This window comes from Heterodontus francisci, chromosome 8 (assembly GCF_036365525.1).
Source record: "Heterodontus francisci isolate sHetFra1 chromosome 8, sHetFra1.hap1, whole genome shotgun sequence".
NCBI classification, from domain to species: Eukaryota; Metazoa; Chordata; class Chondrichthyes; order Heterodontiformes; family Heterodontidae; genus Heterodontus; species Heterodontus francisci.
In genome coordinates, this window is record NC_090378.1 from 80,429,367 (window position 1) to 80,450,503 (window position 21,137).

General features: G+C 41.6%; 1 protein-coding gene across 1 annotated transcript; it reads right to left on the minus strand.

Annotated features, from left to right (window-relative positions):
- Window positions 1–374: 374 nt before the first annotated feature.
- On the minus strand, window positions 375–16,625 carry LOC137373215 (L-selectin-like). The gene is given in 5 exon segments (XM_068038071.1): window positions 375–454; window positions 8,381–8,566; window positions 8,703–8,888; window positions 13,142–13,249; window positions 16,301–16,625. Coding segments are annotated over 5 exon segments (885 nt in total).
- Between the last annotated feature and the right edge of the window lie 4,512 nt (window positions 16,626–21,137).

A 21,137-nucleotide genomic window follows, 5' to 3' on the forward strand; every position in this document is an offset into this window, starting at 1 on the left:
GCAACAATTTGAAGTTTCATGTCCATGTGGCAAAATTAATGTGCCTCATTTTTGGCAGGTGGAGGCCTGCATGACATATCTTTGGATCAATACTATTATTGAGAAGTCCTTAGCTGCTTCCTTCATCCTCAAATTATATATATTTTAAAGTTTCAATATTTACAAGCAGGAATTAACCTTCTAGATCTCCATTGCACAGCATGACAATTCTACAGTCTCATTAGAGTTCAGCAGGGATGGGGTTCTGCAGATTGTTTCTCAGAATCTCTGCAGAGTTGGGTCCTCTTCAGAGAGTTGCTTCCATCACAAGTCACATTACACCAGTCCTAGAAGTCACTGAAATGCTGTTGGAAAATGCTATATTTTCATTTTACCTATGTGAACAAGTAAACACTGGTTGCAATCCAAATTAGCACACAGTTAAACTGCAGTTGTTTCCATATTTTCTTCATTCCTACGAGAGTAAACAAAATATGTAAAGCTTTAAGTGTTGTTGCTAAGTATATGTGTATAATGAATAACAAGGCGTTACTGTAGTCTAATTAAAGGGGTTTTCATATAACATCATTTTTGTGAACTTATAACTCCCACTAGTTAGGCCACAGCCTTGAACTTACTGCTTTCTATCTAATTTACATAACATATACACTGGAGGCTTTGGTTTAAGTCACTTTTTTTCATATTGTTCATGGCATGTGGGCCAGCATTTATTGCCCATCTCTAATTGCCCTTGAAAAGGAGGTGGTAGCCACTGCCTTGAACTGCTGCGGTCTGTGTGGTGAAGGTACATTCACGTTGCTGTTAGGGAGGGAATTCCAGGATTTTGACCAAGCGACAGTGAAGGAACGGCGATATATTTCCAAGTCAGGCTAGTGTGTGACTTGGAAGGGGAACTTACAGATGGTGGTGTTCCCATGCATCAGCTGCCCTTGTCATTCTAGGATGTATGGGCCATGGGTTTGGGATGTTCATCTCGTAGATGGTACAAACTGCTGCCACTGTGCGCAGGTGGTGGAGGGAGTGAACGTTTAAGGTGGTAGATGGGGTGACAAACAAACGGCTGCTTTGTCCTGGATGGTGTTAAGCTTCTTGACTGTTGTTAACCTTGCCCGTTGTTAGCCTTATCATTTAAACTTTCATTGTTTTATTAATAGAAATAATACTTCACTTTCCAGGGGGAATGGATGAGGAAATTCTCCAGTTCATTTATGCAAACATTTATTTGACATTTGCTGATTCTTCAATGATTGCTTGAACAGATTTGCTGTGTAATTATCACGAGTAAAGTTTCTATCGTCATAGTAGGTATGAAGTTCTATTATAGCTTCCAAATACATAAACCTTGTCCTTCTATGATATAGGGTACGGTAGTATGGTGGTCAGGTTATGGGACGAGTAATCCAGAGGCCTGAACTAATAATCTGGAGACTTGAGTTCAAATGTCTTTGTGGCAGTTTGTGAATTTGAATTCAGTTAATTAAATAAATCTGGAATAAAAAGATTGTATAAGCAATGGTGACCATGAAGCTATCAGATTATCATAATATATCTGGCTCACTAATGGGGGAGACAGTGGTGTAGTGGTAATATCACTGGACTAGTAATCCAGAGGCCCAGGTTGATGCCCTTGGTTCAAATCCCATCATGGCAGCAGGTGGAATTTAAATCAATTAATTAACCAAAAATCTGGAATTGAAAGCTAGTCTCAGTAATGGTGCCATGAAACGATCATCGATTGTCATATAGACCCTTCTGGTTCACTAATGTTCTTTAGGGAAGAAAATCTGCCCTTCTGACCTAATCTGGCCTACATGTGACTCCAGACCCACAGCAATGTGGTTGACTTAATTGCCCTCTGAAATGGCCTAGCAAGCCACTCAGTTGTCACCACTACCTTCTCAAGAGCAGTTAGAGATGGGCCTTGCCAGTGATGCTCACATCCAATGAATGGATAAATGGAAATGATGAACTCAGATTACATTTTATTTAACAAACAGTGTAGTCTGAAGGTGTAACTAAAGGTTTCAAAACCTCTTACTCTGAGGTATTTATCATTTAAAATTTCTGTTCTCAGCTCTTATGTTTCATTCTGCAGTTTCTTCAGTGTGCTGACTTGAAATTAGCCATTTTTCCAGAATTACTTCTGATATGGTGCCACCAACTGGTGTACGCTCCCACAAAGTGCTAAGCAAATTTGAATAAAATTACTTATTTTAATTTTAGAAATGTAAATGGCTTAAATCCCATCTTGCATGTTATGAGCAAGGTTGAAAGTAGGAGGAAAGGAAACAAAGGAAGCAAAGAAGTGCCAAGGTGACACAAAGCTTGGGTCCTATTAATTATAGGATAAGATTGAAGGAGGCAAGAGGGTCCACGGAAAGAACAAATTAAGTGGTAGACAGCTGTGGGAGTACAAAAGACAAGTAGCACAAATTGGAAACATAGGACAAAAGCTGGGAACTAAAAATGGGGTGGGAGCAGGTGACTATCTACTGTGATTAGACAAGGAGTAGATAAGGATGAAAGAAAAGAGCATAAAAAAGCTTAGTAACCATATTGGACGTCCCTTTAAAATTAAGCTGTCTTTCATCAGGCAAAGATCTTTGAATCTTCAATGAGATGCCCCAGCCCCAATTCCTGTTGTTGGAACAAAAAGCTCTGAACTTAAAGGAGAAACATTGCATCAACCTGTAGGTTAGTTGATAGCTTAACAGTTATTGCTCAATGCTAGTACTCTCACCTCTGAGTCAGAAAGTCATAGGCTAAGTCCCACTGAAGAGACTTGAATACAAAATCTGATACTGCAGTGTCTTAACTCTCACCAAGTCCCATTCCCCTGTCATCCCTGTGCTCACTGACCGACATTGGCTCCCCGTCACGCAACATCTTGATTTAAAAATTCTCATCCTTGTTTTCAAATCCCTCCATGGCCTCCCTATCTCTGTAATCTCTTCCAGCCCCACAACCCTCTGATATATCTGCGCTCCTCTAATTCTGGCCTCTTGAGAATCCCATGATTTTAATTGCTCCATCATTGGTGGTCGCACCTTCAGTTGCCTTGGCCCCCAAGCTCTGTTCTTTTGAAGAACAACCAAGGAATTCTCCCAGGTGTTCTGGCCAATATTTATTCCTCAACTGACATCATTAAAACAGATTATCTTATTGCTATTTGTGCAGCCTTGCTGTGTGCTAATTGGCTGCTGCATTTCTTACATTACAACAGCGACAAAAAGTACATAATTTGCTGTAAAGTTGCTGGGGAGAGAGCAGTGATTGCCTTTTCCTCTGGAAGAACATATGGGAGGTTTGGGCACATGCTGCCCACAAATTTATCTTGCTATTAATGGTTGGAAAACCATTTCTGGCCTAATTTCTGGTACAATAGTGGACAAGGGCTCTGTCGGTAACACAGACTTGTAAAATTACCCTTGTAATGAGTACAAAATATTACCTTGCAATTGGAGTTTTTTTTTGTTTTGCTGTAAAAGAAAATGAATGTGACAGTTAATGTATTTATCACTGCTTTTAGATAACTTACATAATTCCTTTTTCACCTTCCCACTTCAGTCCCCGACTGTGTCACACCACATTCTGTAGTCACGACTGCAATCAGGCCACTTGTACCCAGACTGTTATCATTATCACTCTTGAACAAGCCAATGGGGTGTGCACAAGAGTAGCACAGTATGATGTTTGATGTTCAGTTCCTTGCTCTGAGGTTGTACTTAAAGGCAGATTATTCAGATTATCCACCTATCTGTGCCGAGGCACACTGGATCTACTGAGCCAATGAATATTGGCAAGTTAAACATGTCAGAGTACATGCCTATAAAGGAACCCACTCCATTTTCCTTCCATTAATTGAAATGGAAGGAAAATCAAGCATGTTCTTTTGCACACATGCTCTCATTCATTTGATTTTCTGAAATTTGCTGCACCCTGGCACAGACCCAGGAAAATCTCAATTCTATGAAAATCCCTGTAGCTTTGTTAGCAGCCTTTCCTCATGGCAGAGTGCAAATCAGGAAGTCACCTTGAGGGAAATTAAGGATGCAACCTCATACTTATCGCTCCAAAGACCCTAAGGCACAATTTTGAAGAGAGTAGGGAGTTCTCTCAATGTCTAGGCCAATATTCATCCTTCCATCACAACCATCAAAACAGATTAACTAGTCACTTTTCTCATATGCTATATGTGGGAACTTGTGGTGTGAAAATTGGCCTGCTGCATTTGCCTACAGAACAACAGTGACTTCAGTTCAAAAGTCATTCAGTGGTTGTGAAGCACTTTAGAATGCCTTCAAATACAAATGGTGACTCCAGCACCATAAAGGCTACTGGAGTCAGCAAGATAAAATTATTGCTGCAGAATTAGGTTTTTTAGATGCCTGAAATTCAGGGGATGCTTTTGTGAGAGTATTATGGAAAGGTTTCAAATTTCAGGTTTTTTCCTTTACAGAAATGTCACTGTTTAAATTAGTGTCTTTTGAAAGTTTGATTGTCCTGAGGATTTTTAAATATAAAATGGATTCTGATCTATGTAGCTCAGACCCTTTGGCACAACAAATTTCAAATTTTGAGTTATAAATGAAAACTCCAAAACATATGTTTTGGAATTCAGTTTCTATTTACAGACTTAAATTACTGACTATCTTTGTTCTCACATATTCTGGTATTGCGTGTACCTTGACAGGTGGGGTGCTGCGCTGTCCAATTTCCAGAAGCTCCACACTCCTTACATGGTCATATTACCGAATCATACCTTACAGACAATGTCCCAGAGACCTCCGTCACTATCCCTGGGTATATCCTACCCCACCAGCAGGACAGACCCACCACAGTTGGTGGCACAGTGGCATACAGTCAGGAGGGAGTTGCCCTGGAAGTCCTCAACATTGACTCCGGACTCCATGAAGTCTCATAGTATCAAGTCCAACATGGGCACAGAAACCTCCTATTGATCATCACGTACTGCCCTCCCTCCCATCCCCTTGGCTGATGAATCAGTGCTCCTCCACATTGAACACTAATTGGATGAAGCACTGAGGGTACTCTGGGTGGGGGACTTCACTGTCCATCACCAGTAGTGGCTTGGTAGCACCACTACTGACCAAGCTGGCTGAGGCCTGAAGGACGTAGCTGCCAGACTGAGCCTGCGGCAGGTGGTGAGGGAACCAACTAGAGGGAAAAACATGCTTGATCTCTGTCACAGATGCATCTATCCATGACAGTATTGGTAGGAGTGACCACCGCACGGTGCTTGTAAAGATGAACAAGTGACTTGACACTGAGGGTACCGTTCATCATGTTGTGTGGCTCTACCACCATGCTAAATGGCATAGATTCAGAATAGATCCAGCAGCTCAAAACTGGGCATCCATGAGGCACTGTGGACCTTCAGCAGTAGCAGAAGTATATTCAACCACAACCTGTAATCTCATGGTACGGCATATCCCTCGTTCTACCATTACCATCTAGCTGGGGAATCAACCCTGGTTCAATGAAGAGTGCAGGAGAGCATGCCAGGAGCAGCACCAGGCATACCTCAAAATGAGGTGCCAACCTGGTGAAGCTACAACACAGGAATACATGCATACTAAACAGTGGAAGCAGCATGTGCTTCAGAGCTAAGCGATCCCACAAACATTGGATCAAAGCTCTGTAATCCTTCCATATCCAGTCTTGAATGGTGCTGGATGGAGTATAAGGACGTAAAGGGTTAATGCTGAAGCCAGTGACAGTAAACCCTGCCACTGTAAGAGCGAAGATGTAACAGTCACATGGGATTAGGCGTGGAAGAAGAAGAGAGAGCAGCATGAAGGATGCTAGCTTAGGAGGCTTGAAGAGAGTGTATATAGTAACTGTAAATAATCAAGATTTCTTAGTTGACCTTATCCTGAGTCTGAGACTTTCTCCAGAACACCCCAGCTACTAAATGCAACAACAACACACAACAGTGGACAATTAAAACAACTGACTGGAGAAGGAGGCTCCACATACAACCCATCTCAATGATGGAGGAGCCCAGCACGTCAGTGCAAAAGACAAGGCTGAAGCATTTGCAACATATTCAGCCAGTGCTAAGTGAATGACCCATCTCAGCCTCTTCCAGAGCTCCCCAGGATCACAGATGTAGTTTTCAGCCAATTTGATTCACTGCATATGATATCAAGAAACAGCTGAGCGTACTGGATACAGCAAAGGCTATGGGCCCTGACAACATCCCGGCATTAGTACTGAAGTCTTGTGCTCCAGAACTAACCGCGCCCCTAGCCAAGCTGTTCCAGTACAGCTACAACACTGGCATCTACCAGACAATAGGGAAAATTGTCCAGGTATGTCCTGACCACAAAAAGCAAGACAAATCCAATCCAGCCCATTACCTCCCATCAGTCTACTCTCAATCATCAGCAAAATGATGGAGGGTGTCGTTAACAGCTATTGAGCAGCACATACACAGCGACAACCTGCTCACATGCTCAGTTTGGTTCACGAGAGCCATTCAGCTCCAAGCTTCATTGCAGCCTTGGTCCAAACATGGACAAAAGAGCTGAATTCAAGAGGTGAGGTGAGAGTGACTGCCCTTGACATCAAGGCAGCATTTGACCGAGTATGGCATCAAGGGCCCCAAGCAAAATTGAAGTCAATGGAAATGAGGGGAAAACTCTCCACCAGCTGGAGTCATACCTAGTACAAAGGAAGATGGTTGTGGTTGTTGGAGACCAAACATCTAAGCCCCAGCACATGGCTGCAAGAGTTCCTCAGAGTAGTTAGCTAGACCCAACCATCTTCAGCTGTTTCATCAATGACCTTTCCTCTATCATAAGGTCAGAAGTGGGGATGTTTGCTGATGATTGTACAATGTTCAGCACCATTCACGACTCCTCAGATAAAGCAGTCCGTATCCACATGCAGCAGGAGCTAGACAACACTCAGGCTTGGACTGATAATTGGCAAGTAACATTCACGTCATATAAGTGCCAGGCAACGACCATCTCCAACAAGAGAGAATCCAACTATCACTCCTTGACATTCAACAGCATTACCATCACTGAATCCCCCACCATCAAGTTCCTGGGGTTACCATTGACCAAAAGCTTAACTGGACCAGCCATATAAATACTATGGCTACAAGAGCAGATCAGAATAACTCACTTCCTGACATCCCAAAGCCTGTCCACCATCTAGAAGGCACAAGTCAGGAGTGTGATGGAATACTCTCCACTTGCCTGGATGAGTGCAGCTCAAACAACATTCAAGAAGCTCAACACCATCCAGGACAAAGCAGCCCGCTTGATTGGCACCCCACCCACCATCTTAAATATTCACTCCCTCCACCACCGCGCACAGTGGAAGCAGTGTGTACCATCTACAAAATGCACTGCGCAACTCGCCAAGCCTCCTTTGACAGCACCTTCCAAACCCACGACCTCTACCACCTGGAAGGTCAAAGGAAGCAGACACATGGGAACACCAGCATCTGCAAGTTCTCCTCCAAGCCACACATCATCCTGACTCGGACCTATATCACTGGGCTGAATTTAGTTGAGCCAGCGGGGATCCTGACACCAGGCTGAAAAGGCAAGGGGAACCCCACCTCGGCCCTTTGGAGCAGCCCCTCCAGCACAATTCAACAGGGCTCGGGCAATTAACTGCCCGTCCCATTAAGAATGGGGTTCCCACCTCCAAGAGCTGCCAGGCAATCAGAAGGCGGGCAGCTCAGTAGTCCAGGAGCGGTGACCATTGCTGGGACCCGGCCCATCACTGGAGACCTGGTCTCCAGGTGAGTATGGCGCAGTTGCCCGGTAGGCACGGACGAGATGGTGGGGGGGAGGGTGGTCGTTGATGGCTAGACTGGGGCGGGAGATTAGCATAGGGGCAGCCTCTGATTGCCCATGGAGGAGGCCCCCCCCAACCCTGCAGGGAGGCTGCCTACTTTTACTGGATGGCCTCCCCACATGGTGGAGGCTCCCCCAGACCCCAGTGACAGCAGGAAGAGACTCTTAATTGGCTATTAATTGACCACTTAAATTGACCTCTGGGCAGGAAGGGCATCTCCGGGCTTTCCCTTCCCCGACTTAATTGCATGGTTATGGGCCCTCCACCCACTATCTTCTGTCCCTATTCTATGGGTACCCTGCCTCCCAACCCATCTTCTGGGGGCCCATTAAATTCCATCCGCTGGGTTAAAAACATGTAACTCCCTTCCTAACAGCACTGTGCGTGTACCTACACCAGATGGACTGCAGCAGTTCACGAAGGCAGCTCACCACTACCTTCTCTAGGGCAATTAGGGATGATCAACTAATGCTGGCTTTGCCAGCAATGCTCACATCCCAGATAAGAAATAATAAAAAGAATAAAAATAAACTGACTGTACCTTCACAGTTGGGTTTCTGCCCTATCCATCGTCCAGAAGCTCCACACTGAAATTTGCCTGATCCATGAAGCTCAAACCCTTTATCACAGTTAAAGTCACATGTTGAGTTGTAACCGAAATCTCCGAAGGGGTGCATGCAGTTCATGGATCCTTGTCCAGGAATTTCCAGACTTCCACATTTTACAGCTGAAACATAAATGTTCAGAAAATTGATGTAAACAAAATTGCAAAAAGTTACTCATTTACATGATTCAGCTAACATGTTCTAAAATCATATTCTGAATTTTCTCCTTTTGTTTGTGGATCTTGCTTAATCCTGTACCTTCACAGCTGGGTGGCTCTGCTGTCCATATTCCTGTCGCATTGCACCGCAGACTCTGTGACCCCTGCACTGTAAACCCTGCTGCACAGTGAGAGTTACATATGGAGTTGAAGCTGAAATTTCCACGAGGATGGGTGCAGTTCATTGTCGCTTGGTTAGGAACATCGAGAGTGACACACTGTTCAACTGGACAAGGAGGTATAGGAATAATTCAAGAATTATTATGTAATTATTATAATAATGTTATCTAAGGCCAAGTACTTGTTTGTATTGATACAATTGAGAAATTGGTCTTGAGTGTAACAGATTGAAGATCTGTCCTGTTTCTAATCATATAGAAAACTATTATTTTATAATTCCTCATGTATTAGTGTTGTTTCAAAGGGCAGAGCCATCTCTGTCTGACTAGACCAATAAACAAACATTAATTGCAATGTCTACATAGATGACAGGAGCACTTAACATTGATTATCAGGCTATGAGATGAGCTTTGGCTCAGACTAAAACAAACTGTTCACAACTTAAGCATTCTGTTCAAACTGAAGCTGAGCTTCCAAACCCATGTTTTCTTCATCACAAAGGCTGCCTTCTTCCAACTCTGTAATATTGTCCAACTCAGACCATCTGCCTCTTTACTGTGGGTTACTCCTACCCTGCCTCCTATTCCCTTCTTTTCATAAAATTCAGCTCATCCAAAACTCTGCTGCCTGTATCCTATCCTTCACCAAATCCTGCTCATTCGCCACCTCTGTCCTTGCTGACCTATATTGTTCCCTAGTACATCAAATTTAATATTCTCATTCTCATCAGTCCATGACCTCATCCCTCCCTGTCTTTAACATCCATTAATCTGACAATCCTCCTCTGGACCCTCTATTCCTTTGACTTTTGTGAATTTGCTCTCTCCATTCACCCAATCATTAGTGGCTGCACTTGTAGCAATCTAAGTCCTACCCTCTGGAATTCCTCAATCCCTCCACCGCTCTATGATTTTGTGTCTTTTTTATTCCTCAAGCAATTATGAGGCACCTTGGGATGTTATTAAAAGCTCTATATAAATGCAACTTGCCCCATCAGCAGCACCTGAGAGGGTGGGAATGACTGGATCTAGGGCTGGAACTTTACGCTGCCCCAGTAGGTCGGATGGTGGTGTGGGGGTGGCGTAAAATTGAGCGGCAGGCAGCAGAAGGCCTGCTTGCCCCACTTCCGCCTCCGGACAAGTTTACGGCGGTCAGGTGGGGGGTTGGGAAACAGCCCACCCGCCCGAGGCCAATCAAGAGCCTTAAGTGGCCACTTAAAGGCCCTCTCCCGCCTCCACAGGTATTTTACCCCTGGCGTGGGTGTGCTGGGGACATGGAAGGGCTGATCCCCCTGGTGAGGTATGCCCCTATTTACCTTCCCTCCTGGATCCATGGTGTCGGCTGGGCTGCAGTCCCAGCAGTGGCCACCGCTCCTGGTGGCGCTGCTGGGGCTAAGAGCTGCCAGCCCGCTGATTGGCCGGCAGCTCACTGAGGCGGGATCTCCTCCCTCAAGTGGGTGGAAGTCCTGCCTCAGGGCAATTAAAGCCCAGTGACCCATAAAATGCGGGACGGATCCCGGGGCTAGGCAGAAGTAGGGTTCGCCACCGACTTTCACATCGCAGTCTGGCTCCCATCCATCCACCGTAAAATTCTAGCCTAGGTTTCTGAGAGATATGCCTGATACTGTTGATCCGTGCTTTGAGCGACAAGAGTATTTAATTGTGAAAGGCATTGTTTGGCATTACTTTATCTCCGTTTGGATTTCAAAGTGTAGGATTGGCATGACTGTTCTTTTTGTGATTTTCTGCTTTTAACATGCAACGAGCTCCATTAAATCTCCACTTTCACATTAACTTTCCATCATGCACTAGGGTCCAAACTGAGGGGAAATTTTAATCTATCTCATGCTGGGAAACTGGCAGAATTAGATCAGACACCTTTTCTACTGCTCACTGCCACCCAGTTTTGCCTTCCAGTGACTTGAGCAGCGAATCAGATGCAATCAGTTTCCAACGGATTGTCTCAGGTTAAAATTACACGTTAAGAGTGTAAAGTCTGAGATCATGGTGCATTTCAAGATTTTTATAATTCTAGACAGGCACATTTAATTGTAAAGTTTTGTAATCTGCTTCAAAGTTGCTGTGTTATTTGAAGTGGTTTCAACAATTTGCTGTATTGCTTCTTTCTCTAATTGGCTCAGTGAATAAACCTTTTTAACCATTTAGTCAGTTATGAAAATGTCTTGTGGACTTATATTGATCATTTTCTGAAGTGATGTGGCACATCGTAGAACCATAGAAGGTTACAGCACAGAAGGAGGCCGTTCAACCCATCATGTCCATGACAGCTCTCTGCAAGAACAACTCACCTAATCCCACTCCCCCGGCTCTTCCTGTAGCCCAGCAACTTTTTCACTTCAGATAATTATCCAATTTTCTTGAAAAGGCTTTGATTGAATCTGCCTCCACCATACTCAAAGGCAGAGCATTCCAGATGCTAAACATGCTCTGCATAAAAACACTTTTTCCTCATACCGCTGTTACTTCTTTTGCCAATCACCTTAAATTGGTGTCCTCTGGTTCTGGATCCTTCCACCAATGGGAAAGGTTTCTCCCTATCTACTCTGTCCAGACCCATCATGATTTTGAAAGCCTCTATCAAATTTCCTCTTAAACTTCTTTTCTTCAAGAAGAACAGCCCCAGGTACTCCAATCTATCCATGTAACTGAAGTTCCTCATTCCTGGAACAATTCTCGTGAACTTTTTCTGCACCCTCTCTAACACCTTCACAACCTTCCTAAAGTGTGGTGGCTAGAACTGGTTGAAGCCTAACCAGAGTTTTATGCAGGTTCATCATAACTTTCTTGCTTTTGTACTCTATGCCCCTACTTTTAAAGCCCAGGATCCCATATGCTTTATTAACTAATTTCTCAACCTTCCCTGCAACCTTCAATGATTTGTGCACATATATCCCCAGGTGCCTCTGCTCCTGCATCCCCTTTAGAATTGTACCCTTTATTTTGTATTGCCTTTCCTCGTTCTTCCTACCCAAATGTATCACTTCATATTTCTCTGCATTAAATGTTATCTGCCACTTGTCCATCCATTCCACCAGCCTGTCTAAGTCCTCTATCACTATCCTCCTCACAGTTCACAATACTTGCAAGTTTTGTGTCATCTGCAAATTTTGAAATTGTGCCCTGTCCACTAAAGTTTAGGTCATTAATTAATATAGGTCAAGAAAAGCAGTGGTCCTAACACTGATCCCTGAAGAACCCATCATATATCTTCCTCCAGTCTGAAAAACAACCATTCATCAGTACTCCTTGTTTCCTGTCACTCAGCCAACTTCAAATCCTTGTTGCTATTGTCCCTTTTATTCCATGGGCTTTAACTTTGCTGACAAGCCTGTTATGTGGCGCATTATTTATTTTTATTTTATTTAGAGATACAGCACTGAAACAGGCCCTTCAGCCCACCGAGTCTGTGCTAACCAACAACCACCCATTTTATACTAATCCTACATTAACCTCATATTCTCTACTACATCCCCACCATTCTCCTACCACCTACCTACACTGGGGGCAATTTATAATGGCCAATTAACCTATCAACCTGCAAGTCTTTGGATGTGGGAGGAAACCGGAGCACCCGGCAAAAACCCACACAGATACAGGGAGAACTTGCAAACTCTGCACAGGCAGTACCCAGAACTGAACCCAGGTCGCTGGAGTTGTGAGGCTGCAATGCTAATCACTGCACCACTGTGCCACCCCGTTATCAAATGTCTTTTGCAAGTCCATGTATACCACATCAACTGCATGACCCCAATCAACCCTGTCAGTTATCTCCTTAAAAAAACCCAAGCAGATTAGTTAAACACAATTTGCCCTTAACAAATCTATGATGGATTTCCCTAATTAATCCATATCATTTGCACCCTTTTTCTGCTTTACCTTACTCTCTATCACTATTGTTATCCAGGGAGCTCTAGATTGGTTTGTCCTACCTTTCCGCTCATGGGAATGTACCTCAACGATACCCGCGGTAGCTCCTCTTTAAAGACAAATGGAAATTCAGAGACCATAAACTGGTCTGCTGTTTATTCAGGGCACACTAGCCCAGATTATCTTCTTGATTGAGTTCAGAGCTGAATTTTGTGGGGCTTGAGAAAAAATGTATCCCTATATTGCCCTTAGATTTGTTCAACATGAGTTCCTCATTGGGGAAGGCACTGGTTGAAGACTGGTTAGTTTCCCTCAAGTAAAGGGGGAATCTCAGAGTCTCTTATGACCTCAACTGATTTCACATTATGTAGCTGAAGGAGTAATTTATACTGAGAGTGCAACCAATACAACAGTCTTGCCAATTTAAGTCCCTTGCTTTTGTTCTCAAGGTATCAGAAAACATAACTCTTACCAAATTCACACTCCGACCCATAGAATCCTTCATTGCATCGACATGTATGACTTCCAATAGTTTCTACACATTTTCCATGTTCACTGCATGAAGTAGGCTTGCATGATGCTATTAAAGAAAGCAACACAATCACAGAAACACATATAATATGTTCCGGAAAATATGCTTATGACAAATTTGAAGTAGACAGTAATGGGTATAACATTGAGTATTTAATTTTGCTTGCAATCCATTATAATTCCAATTACTTAAGATTTCTTATGTAGACAGTGCCAATGTGCTAGATTTAAAGATAATGTAAACGCTATGACAATAATTAGTTGCAAAAAGTTTAATTTCTTCTGGTCATGCAATTGTTAATGCATATGCACAAAAAATTTGTGCACCATCTTAATGCAGTAGTTATCCCATTTATTTTATTAGCTTTTGGAATAGCACAGAAAGTTATTTTATATGAGCACATTAACTAATGCACTATCAGAGGATATTAAACCTGCAGAGGTCAATTTCTATTTCTGTGACTTATTAGCATTATAAAAAAAATGGAATTTTGTAAAGAAACTGAAATGGAGACTCATGAGCATGAACTATACAACACACAATGGAAGTGAGTCCTCAATTTAGCTTAAAAGCAAAATACTGCAGATGCTGGAAATCTGAAATAAAAACAAGAAATGCTGGAAATACTCAGCAGGTCTAGCAGCATCTGTGGAGAGAGAAGCAGAGTTAATGTTTCAGGTCAGGTCAGATGCTGCCAGACCTGCTGAGCATTTCCAGCATTTCTTGCTTTTACCTCAATTTAGCTTGTCTGATGCATGCAATTCCAGATTCAAGATTCCTGCATTTGTTAACCTAGGAATTACAAATAATGCCAGTTATATTGGAACAAAATAAAAGTTCTAATAACTTTCAAAACAGCTGCATGAGTGCATCGTAATGCAAACTTGTGTCATCGAGGGGTTGGGGCAAGAGAAAAGGGTGTGAAAAATCAATCATCACCAGTGAAATAATTTACAGATTATCTTCAGAATTCAGCCCCTCACTTTTGCCTTCGTGGTGCCTCCTTTATGATTTAGTGTTTTTTTTTTTCTCTGTTCCTCTCTTCCTCCTTTTTACCTGCATGGTTTGTAGAAATAGCAGCACTGTTGTGTAGGTGACTGTGCAGTCGTTGTAGGAATATATTAGGAAAGAAGTTGTTTTGAAATGTGAAATCATAACTCCAGATGTAAGAATTTGTTGTTTACAGCAGACAGAGGAACTGCCCCATGGTTGTGAATTGTAATTGCCAGAATGGGGTAGTTTTCTGAGGGGATCCTGCTCTGTACTCAGTCGTTGCATGGTTTGCTATGATAAATCTTTGCTATCACCATATTATGTCCAACACATCACATGAACACCTAAGTGAAATGAATAGGAAACCTGTCTGTGACTTGAAAGCTCAGAGAGGTGAACAGCAACTAAAGATCATCATGGGGCAGATTTCCCTGCTCCTGCACTTGGTTGTATTGGATTCTCTGGGCACAGTGAATAGAGGAAAATCAGGCACAGAGCAGTATTGACCCAGGAGGTCTCCTCTTGATTTTGCATTAATTTAAATTAATGACAGAAATTTGGTTGGCTTTGCTATAGTTGGGTGCTCCTCCATGCATCATTTTCATCTGTTCACTGCAATCTTATGATCACCCCCAAGTACAGAAAAACAAAAATTTGGTGCTAAGTGACAAAGGAACTGCACTTGCCACTGATCCCAGAAAAAGCTGCCGACAAAGATTAGTGGGCTTTAGAGTGTAAATTTCCTCACTTCCGATGTCAGTTTCAATTTGGCACTATCTATAGGGGATCTGTGGCTTCCAGCAACAGGGCAGGCAGCAGACAGATTAATCAACCAATCAGATTGAAGAGTTCTCACAGATAACAAAACAGGTAGTACAAAAACAGGGGATATAAATCACATTTAAATCATTGCACAGAAACAAAAGTAAAGATTGGGACATATATGCAACAACTTTAAAATAATGATTTTAGTAAAAATCTGAAATTTTTAAATATTCTGAGAGAATGAGACTCCACACTTTTAAAATTAGTTTTCCAGCACCAAAGAGGTTGCTCAGCAATAATTATGACTTAGTATGCCATTAAAAGCTCAGTTACTCCTGTTTAAACAAGGCGTCACATTTTCATAGGTTTTTACATTTTGAATCATGTGTAAATAGTTCATGACAAATCAGTGATTTCTAATGATTACATCTGAGAAGACTGAAACAGTGCACACTGTGGAGGAGCAGGGTATCACTGACAACTACCTTCAGATTTCTGCATTTAACTGTGCATATGCGGATGCCAGAAGTTGCAGACTGTTCTACTCAACAGTAATAACGAGCGCTGACAGCTTCACCGTTGTTACTACTGAAAATTCTGGGCCTTGGTTATTTGAAAATACATAAAGAAAGCAGCAAAATGGTCGATTTGATATCTTGATCTTTTAAAATTATGAAACTTTTTCAATGGAAAATCCCATGGTGACTGTTAAAACCCATATATAACACTAAAACCTAAAAGAGATGAAGTAATTCAGGAAGAAGCAGTCATGTCACATCAAGCTGGTGTAGGAGATCTCAGGAGGGAGGAATATGAAGTGTGAGGGCAGAAATTGCAGCGCTTTGATACTATTTCTGTGCCTTATTAGAGACATATCAGGCATGGAAAAAATAATCAGGGCTATAATTGCTCTCTCTCTGTCTCAACTTTATTTATTGATAATGTTGCAAAGTGGCATCAATATCTCTGCTCCTCACTTGCATCTAATGAAAGTTCACACTGGCAGCAGAACTGTGCAGTTCCTTTTCTAAGAAGTTCCCCAATTTGGGAAAGAAGGAGCTAGAGTAGGACATTGTGTGCAATGTGTCTTGTTTTCATCATAGTGTCTAGCACAGCATATTTACACCTTCGAGGGAACAAGAACGTTCTGAGGAGCACTGACCTTATCATTACTGATAAATAAAACTGAGACAAAGAGGGAGATGGGTTGGAAATTAGAACTGAAAAATGAATCATCTATGAGACAATGGGTAAAAATTATTTTGCATCTCACTGATTTTTAGAATGAATTCAGTGATGAAGTCATCAAGCTTTGATAAATGCATAAGGTTTTGATCTTACCTAAATAGCATATTGCTCATTTCGTTTTCTCACAGGGACCATTATTCCACATTCCTGGATCTTTCTCTCTCTTTATGTAAATTTCCACGCAATCTTCTGCCCCAAGAGTTGGTTCACCTTCAGCCCAGTTTTCTGCCTCTTTATCCAGTGTTTTGTTAATTCCAACCCAGGTCCAAACATCATGAATCTTTCTTATTCCAATCCAGTAATAAGTCGGATTTCTTGGTAAGATCACATTCAGATAGTTATTTTCTCCACTGTTCTGAATTGCAACCAGGTCAGTGAAAGACTTTTGGCAATATTCTCTGGAAGCTAACCATGTCATATCTGTTGCTGAATAGCTATAGTTCCAGCTGTGAACTCCTTCCCGAACTGCGAGTTCTGTGAAAACAATGCACTTTCCTGTAATGCTTGAACTACTTGTGAAATAAACAAATTGCAGTTTATATGATCAGTCCCGCTGAATTGTTGCCTGCTCATGCAGAACTTTATAAGTTTGAATCCAAATCTAGACTGCTACTGGTACTCAATAGCATTCATTGGCAAAGCATTGAAATTCTTAACAAGAATAATAGAGCACCCATCCTGATAGTAAAGGGGAGCAGGTGGGATAGAAAAAGCTGGCTGGACCAGCCCACCTGCCTAATGGTTCATCTCCTGCTGAAGAATCACTGAGTGGAATTATGACTTTGTTCCGATCCAGTAAAAAGAAAGGAGATTGATGGAGGGATCTTAAACAGCAATATATACATATAAAAAAAGTGGTTAACAGGCATTAATTATCTAGGAAAAGCTTTGAGATCAGATCAGAAATTAGAGCTTGAAATAAGATAATAAACACACTAGATACAGAAATGAGGTGGCAGTAGAGTAGATTTTCTGACAGCTGGTATTTTAATGCCAGTGTTACCCCTTAAACATGTTAATGTGTTAAAATGCAGTTGATTAGAAAATCTAAGTTTCCCTTATTGCTGCTTGTTTAGTTTAGAGATACAGCACTGAAACAGGCCCTTCGGCCCACCGAGTCTGTGCCGACCATCAACCACCCATTTATACTAATCCTACACTAATCCCATATTCCTACCACATCACCACCTGTCCCTATTTTTCCCTACCACCTACCTGTACTAGGGGCAATTACTAATGGCCAATTTACCTACCAACCTGCAAGTCTTTTGGCTGTGGGAGGAAACCGGAGCACCCGGAGAAAACCCACGCAGACACAGGGAGAACTTGCAAACTCCACACAGGCAGTACCCAGAATTGAACCCGGGTCGCTGGAGCTGTGAGGCTGCGGTGCTAACCACTGTGCCGCCTCTGTTTATTCTTTTAACCAAAGCATTAACCCATTTAAAATAAATACATTATTTCCTCCACTGAAATAGTAAGCTGAGACTGTCATACAAACTCATTTATCATTGCCCACTATTATTACTCACAGTCGTTTTAAACTTATATTGCTATTTTGACCCTGTTAAGAATTTTTTTTTTGGTATGGAAAATACAAATCATTAAACACTGCAATATTGAAAAAAAACTAACAAGCATAAAATACCACATGGAGGAAAGGCAAATGTGATGAATTTTGTGCCCTCAGACGTACTAATTGCCTCCAGTCCGGGCTTCTGATCCCTCATATTCTATTCATTGTTAATCTCACTGCATAGTGGTTGTCACTCACTCTAATATACAAGATGCGGGCTTTCTCTTCATTTGGACAAACAAGCAACAACCAGAAAGCTCCCTCCTCTCTTGATGACTAAGAAAATTCACAAAAACAGAATGCTTCTCTAGACCAACAAGCTTCTCAGATACAGGCTCCCATCCCACAAATAGATTTCCCAGGAACTCAAAAGCAGGCACCTATCACTAGAATTGTTGAAAAGTCAATCACAGGCATGTCATAACTTCCCCCAACCACCAAGTAACTCAATGCAGAATTTTGCCCCTCTCCCCCTGATCATTAAGGGAATTTTCTTTGATACTGATGCCAAAAGTGTCACCTTTTCTCCTTGCTGTCAGTCACTCTCAGTCAGTGACTGCCAACACTGGCACACAAATTGTTTTTCTGGGGGGAGGCAGGGTGTGGCAGGGGATGTAGGTGATCTGTGCATGAGAGCCGGCAAATGCCCTTCTTGTAATTTTGCTAATTTTTTGAGCTGCCATTAATGAGACTTAAAATTTAAATGGCTAAAAAGTTTCCTGCACTCCCCTCTTACTATTGTGGCTATTTGCTGGCATACTTTAATCTTTCTTCCCACAGCATTCTCTCCAGTAGTTCAACATTGAAAGAGAACAGTGTTAAAATAAATTGAATTGTGTTCCTGAAGTAACTGTAAAGGATTTACAAATATATGCCATCACTAAGATTATTGCAGGGCTTTAGCATGAGAGTAAATGCTTACCATAGATGATGACTAAAAGCCAAAAGTGAGGATGACGTTGCTTTTGCCAATCATGGATTTCCATGCAAGATGCCTATTGTAGGGAATATATTATATTATTATTCAAGGAAACAAAGCTAGAAGGCAATATTTAACAAACGTCATCCCTCTACATATATTTTGAAGTAAAACTTCATTTTATAAGCATTAGTACTTGTAGCCCCTGGTGTAACATTTTCACATCTGTCACAGGTCATGACACCCCTGTTCCAAAAACTGGAAACACTTCATCCAATTCAGACAAGCTTCTTGTTGAAAAATTAGGGAAAAATGATTGCAGCAAAAACAACTAAATATTCGCTGAGAAATTAGTATTGGTGATGTTAGTGGGTAAACAATACGCTGTGACTCTTGACTGCTTTAGCTGAGGCATTAATTTAATTTAATGGGCTAAGACCTATATTAAAATAGTTGAGAGAGGAACATCATACAGAAGTATTAAGCTTTCAGTGGTTAATATTGCCAACAGTAATCTCTAGATAATAAAATGAACAAAACCAGAAGGGGGAGATGCAGTAATACTTGTTACAGTGAAAACTCTTAGAAACACGTTCCATTTGATTCCAGTGCTCTTCCTGCTGATAAATTTCAGTGTGATTCTCACATACTGCACAAACTGACTGGTTCATGCAGCTAATGCAGAAAGCATGTGGAGCATCCCTCTCACTTTTAATCATTTTACTCAAGTAAAATGCACTCGCATGACAAACTCCAGCATAATGTACATGTTAAGATATTATTCACAATCTCATCATGGAAGTTGAAATAAAAATCCAGATTGTATTTGCACTATTCTACTTTTCTTTACCATTCTATGTATATTTACTTCATATTTCAGTATGTATGGAAGCACAGATTTTAAAATATTTTGTCACCTTGCTTTCTACTGTATGGATCAACAGAATCCCTACCTAAAGAAAATATACCCTACCATTTTTCAGCCCGTGGAATCCTGTCTTCTCTCTTTCAAATCTCCATGCAGATACTCTTTTAGTGAAGAATCTGGTGGAATTTATCTCTGGTGTTGTAGTTCTGTGGGTCTGCACAGAATGTCCCCTTATAGACTAAGTCTTTCAGTGTTGTTCAGGGCCTTATATCCTTTGACACCAACCCTCTGGTGACGTTGGACAATCAACATTAAATAATGGCTTGTTCCTGCTTAAACACCCAAAGCTACCAAAAACAAAAGAGATTTTATCTGCTATCAGCATCCCATTCACATTAAAAGTTATTTCCAAGTGGAGTTAAATATTTCATCTCATATGCGGAAGAGGGTATAAAGAAGTGTTATATCAGTGGCTGAAAAAGGCACTTACGAAAGTTACCAAAGAAGAAAATAAAGTCAGCATTAACCTTTTAAGTAATGCAGTTTATGCACTTTTAAAATAAACTGTTTTGCATTCCATTTTCAGTGTACCAATGTGGCTCAATTGGTGGCATTTTTGCTTTTGTGTCAGAAGGTTTAAGTTCCACATTGGTGCTCGAGTGCATGGTATTCCCGTGCTCTTCACGGGAGCTCTGCATTGTCTGGAGGTGCTACTCTTTAGGTGTGTGACTAAACTGAAATCCAGTCTGTTTAGGTGAATGTTAATGGTATAATGGTAAGAAGGGGGAGTTGGATATTTCGGACAGATGACATCAAATGGGTCAAAAGGCCTTCTTCATCTGATGTGATCTTGTGAATATGTTGCATTTATTGAAGGAGTTTGCTGTAGCATAGCAAAGCATATCAGAGCATCAACATGTGATATCCTTGAATTTGCCTTTTCTCCAAGTGCCCTGACTCTCTGATCCCTATTCCCTATAAGGAGCCAAAAGGGGAATATTGCAAAATCTTTGTCTGATTGCTGCCATGTGCTATCTGGTGGCTGACTCAAGAGCAGCATTAGACTGAAATGGGTGGGACTTTATGGCTCAAAGATTGTAAGATGAAAAATAAAATGAGGAAGGGAAGAACATCCTCAAAAAGGCATCATATCATATTAAACTTTTTATGCTTAATTGTTATTGAAACAAAAAGCCAGCTTTTATTTTATAATATCTCACTCAGTAAAGGAAGAAAAACCTTATTAAAACTTTCTGACTGTGTTTGGCTGCGACATTAAACTGAATGCAATTTTTGGAGCCATTAATGAGCTGTTGAAAAATGCCAGTACAAAAGTTTATTTACTGCTAATGTTTCCTGTATATTCTCAAGTGAAACAATTTTTTCACTTACATGATGAGAGAACACGATTAATTGGTAGAAGCCAGCCATCTCAATTTTACTCACACTTACGTCACCATTTTCCTTATTTTTCACTTATATTCCTGGGTCACGCTAAGCTTGTGCTTTGTTTCACAATGTTGGTCCTTCTGTGATGGCTAGATGGAGATCTTTCACCTGAGGTCTA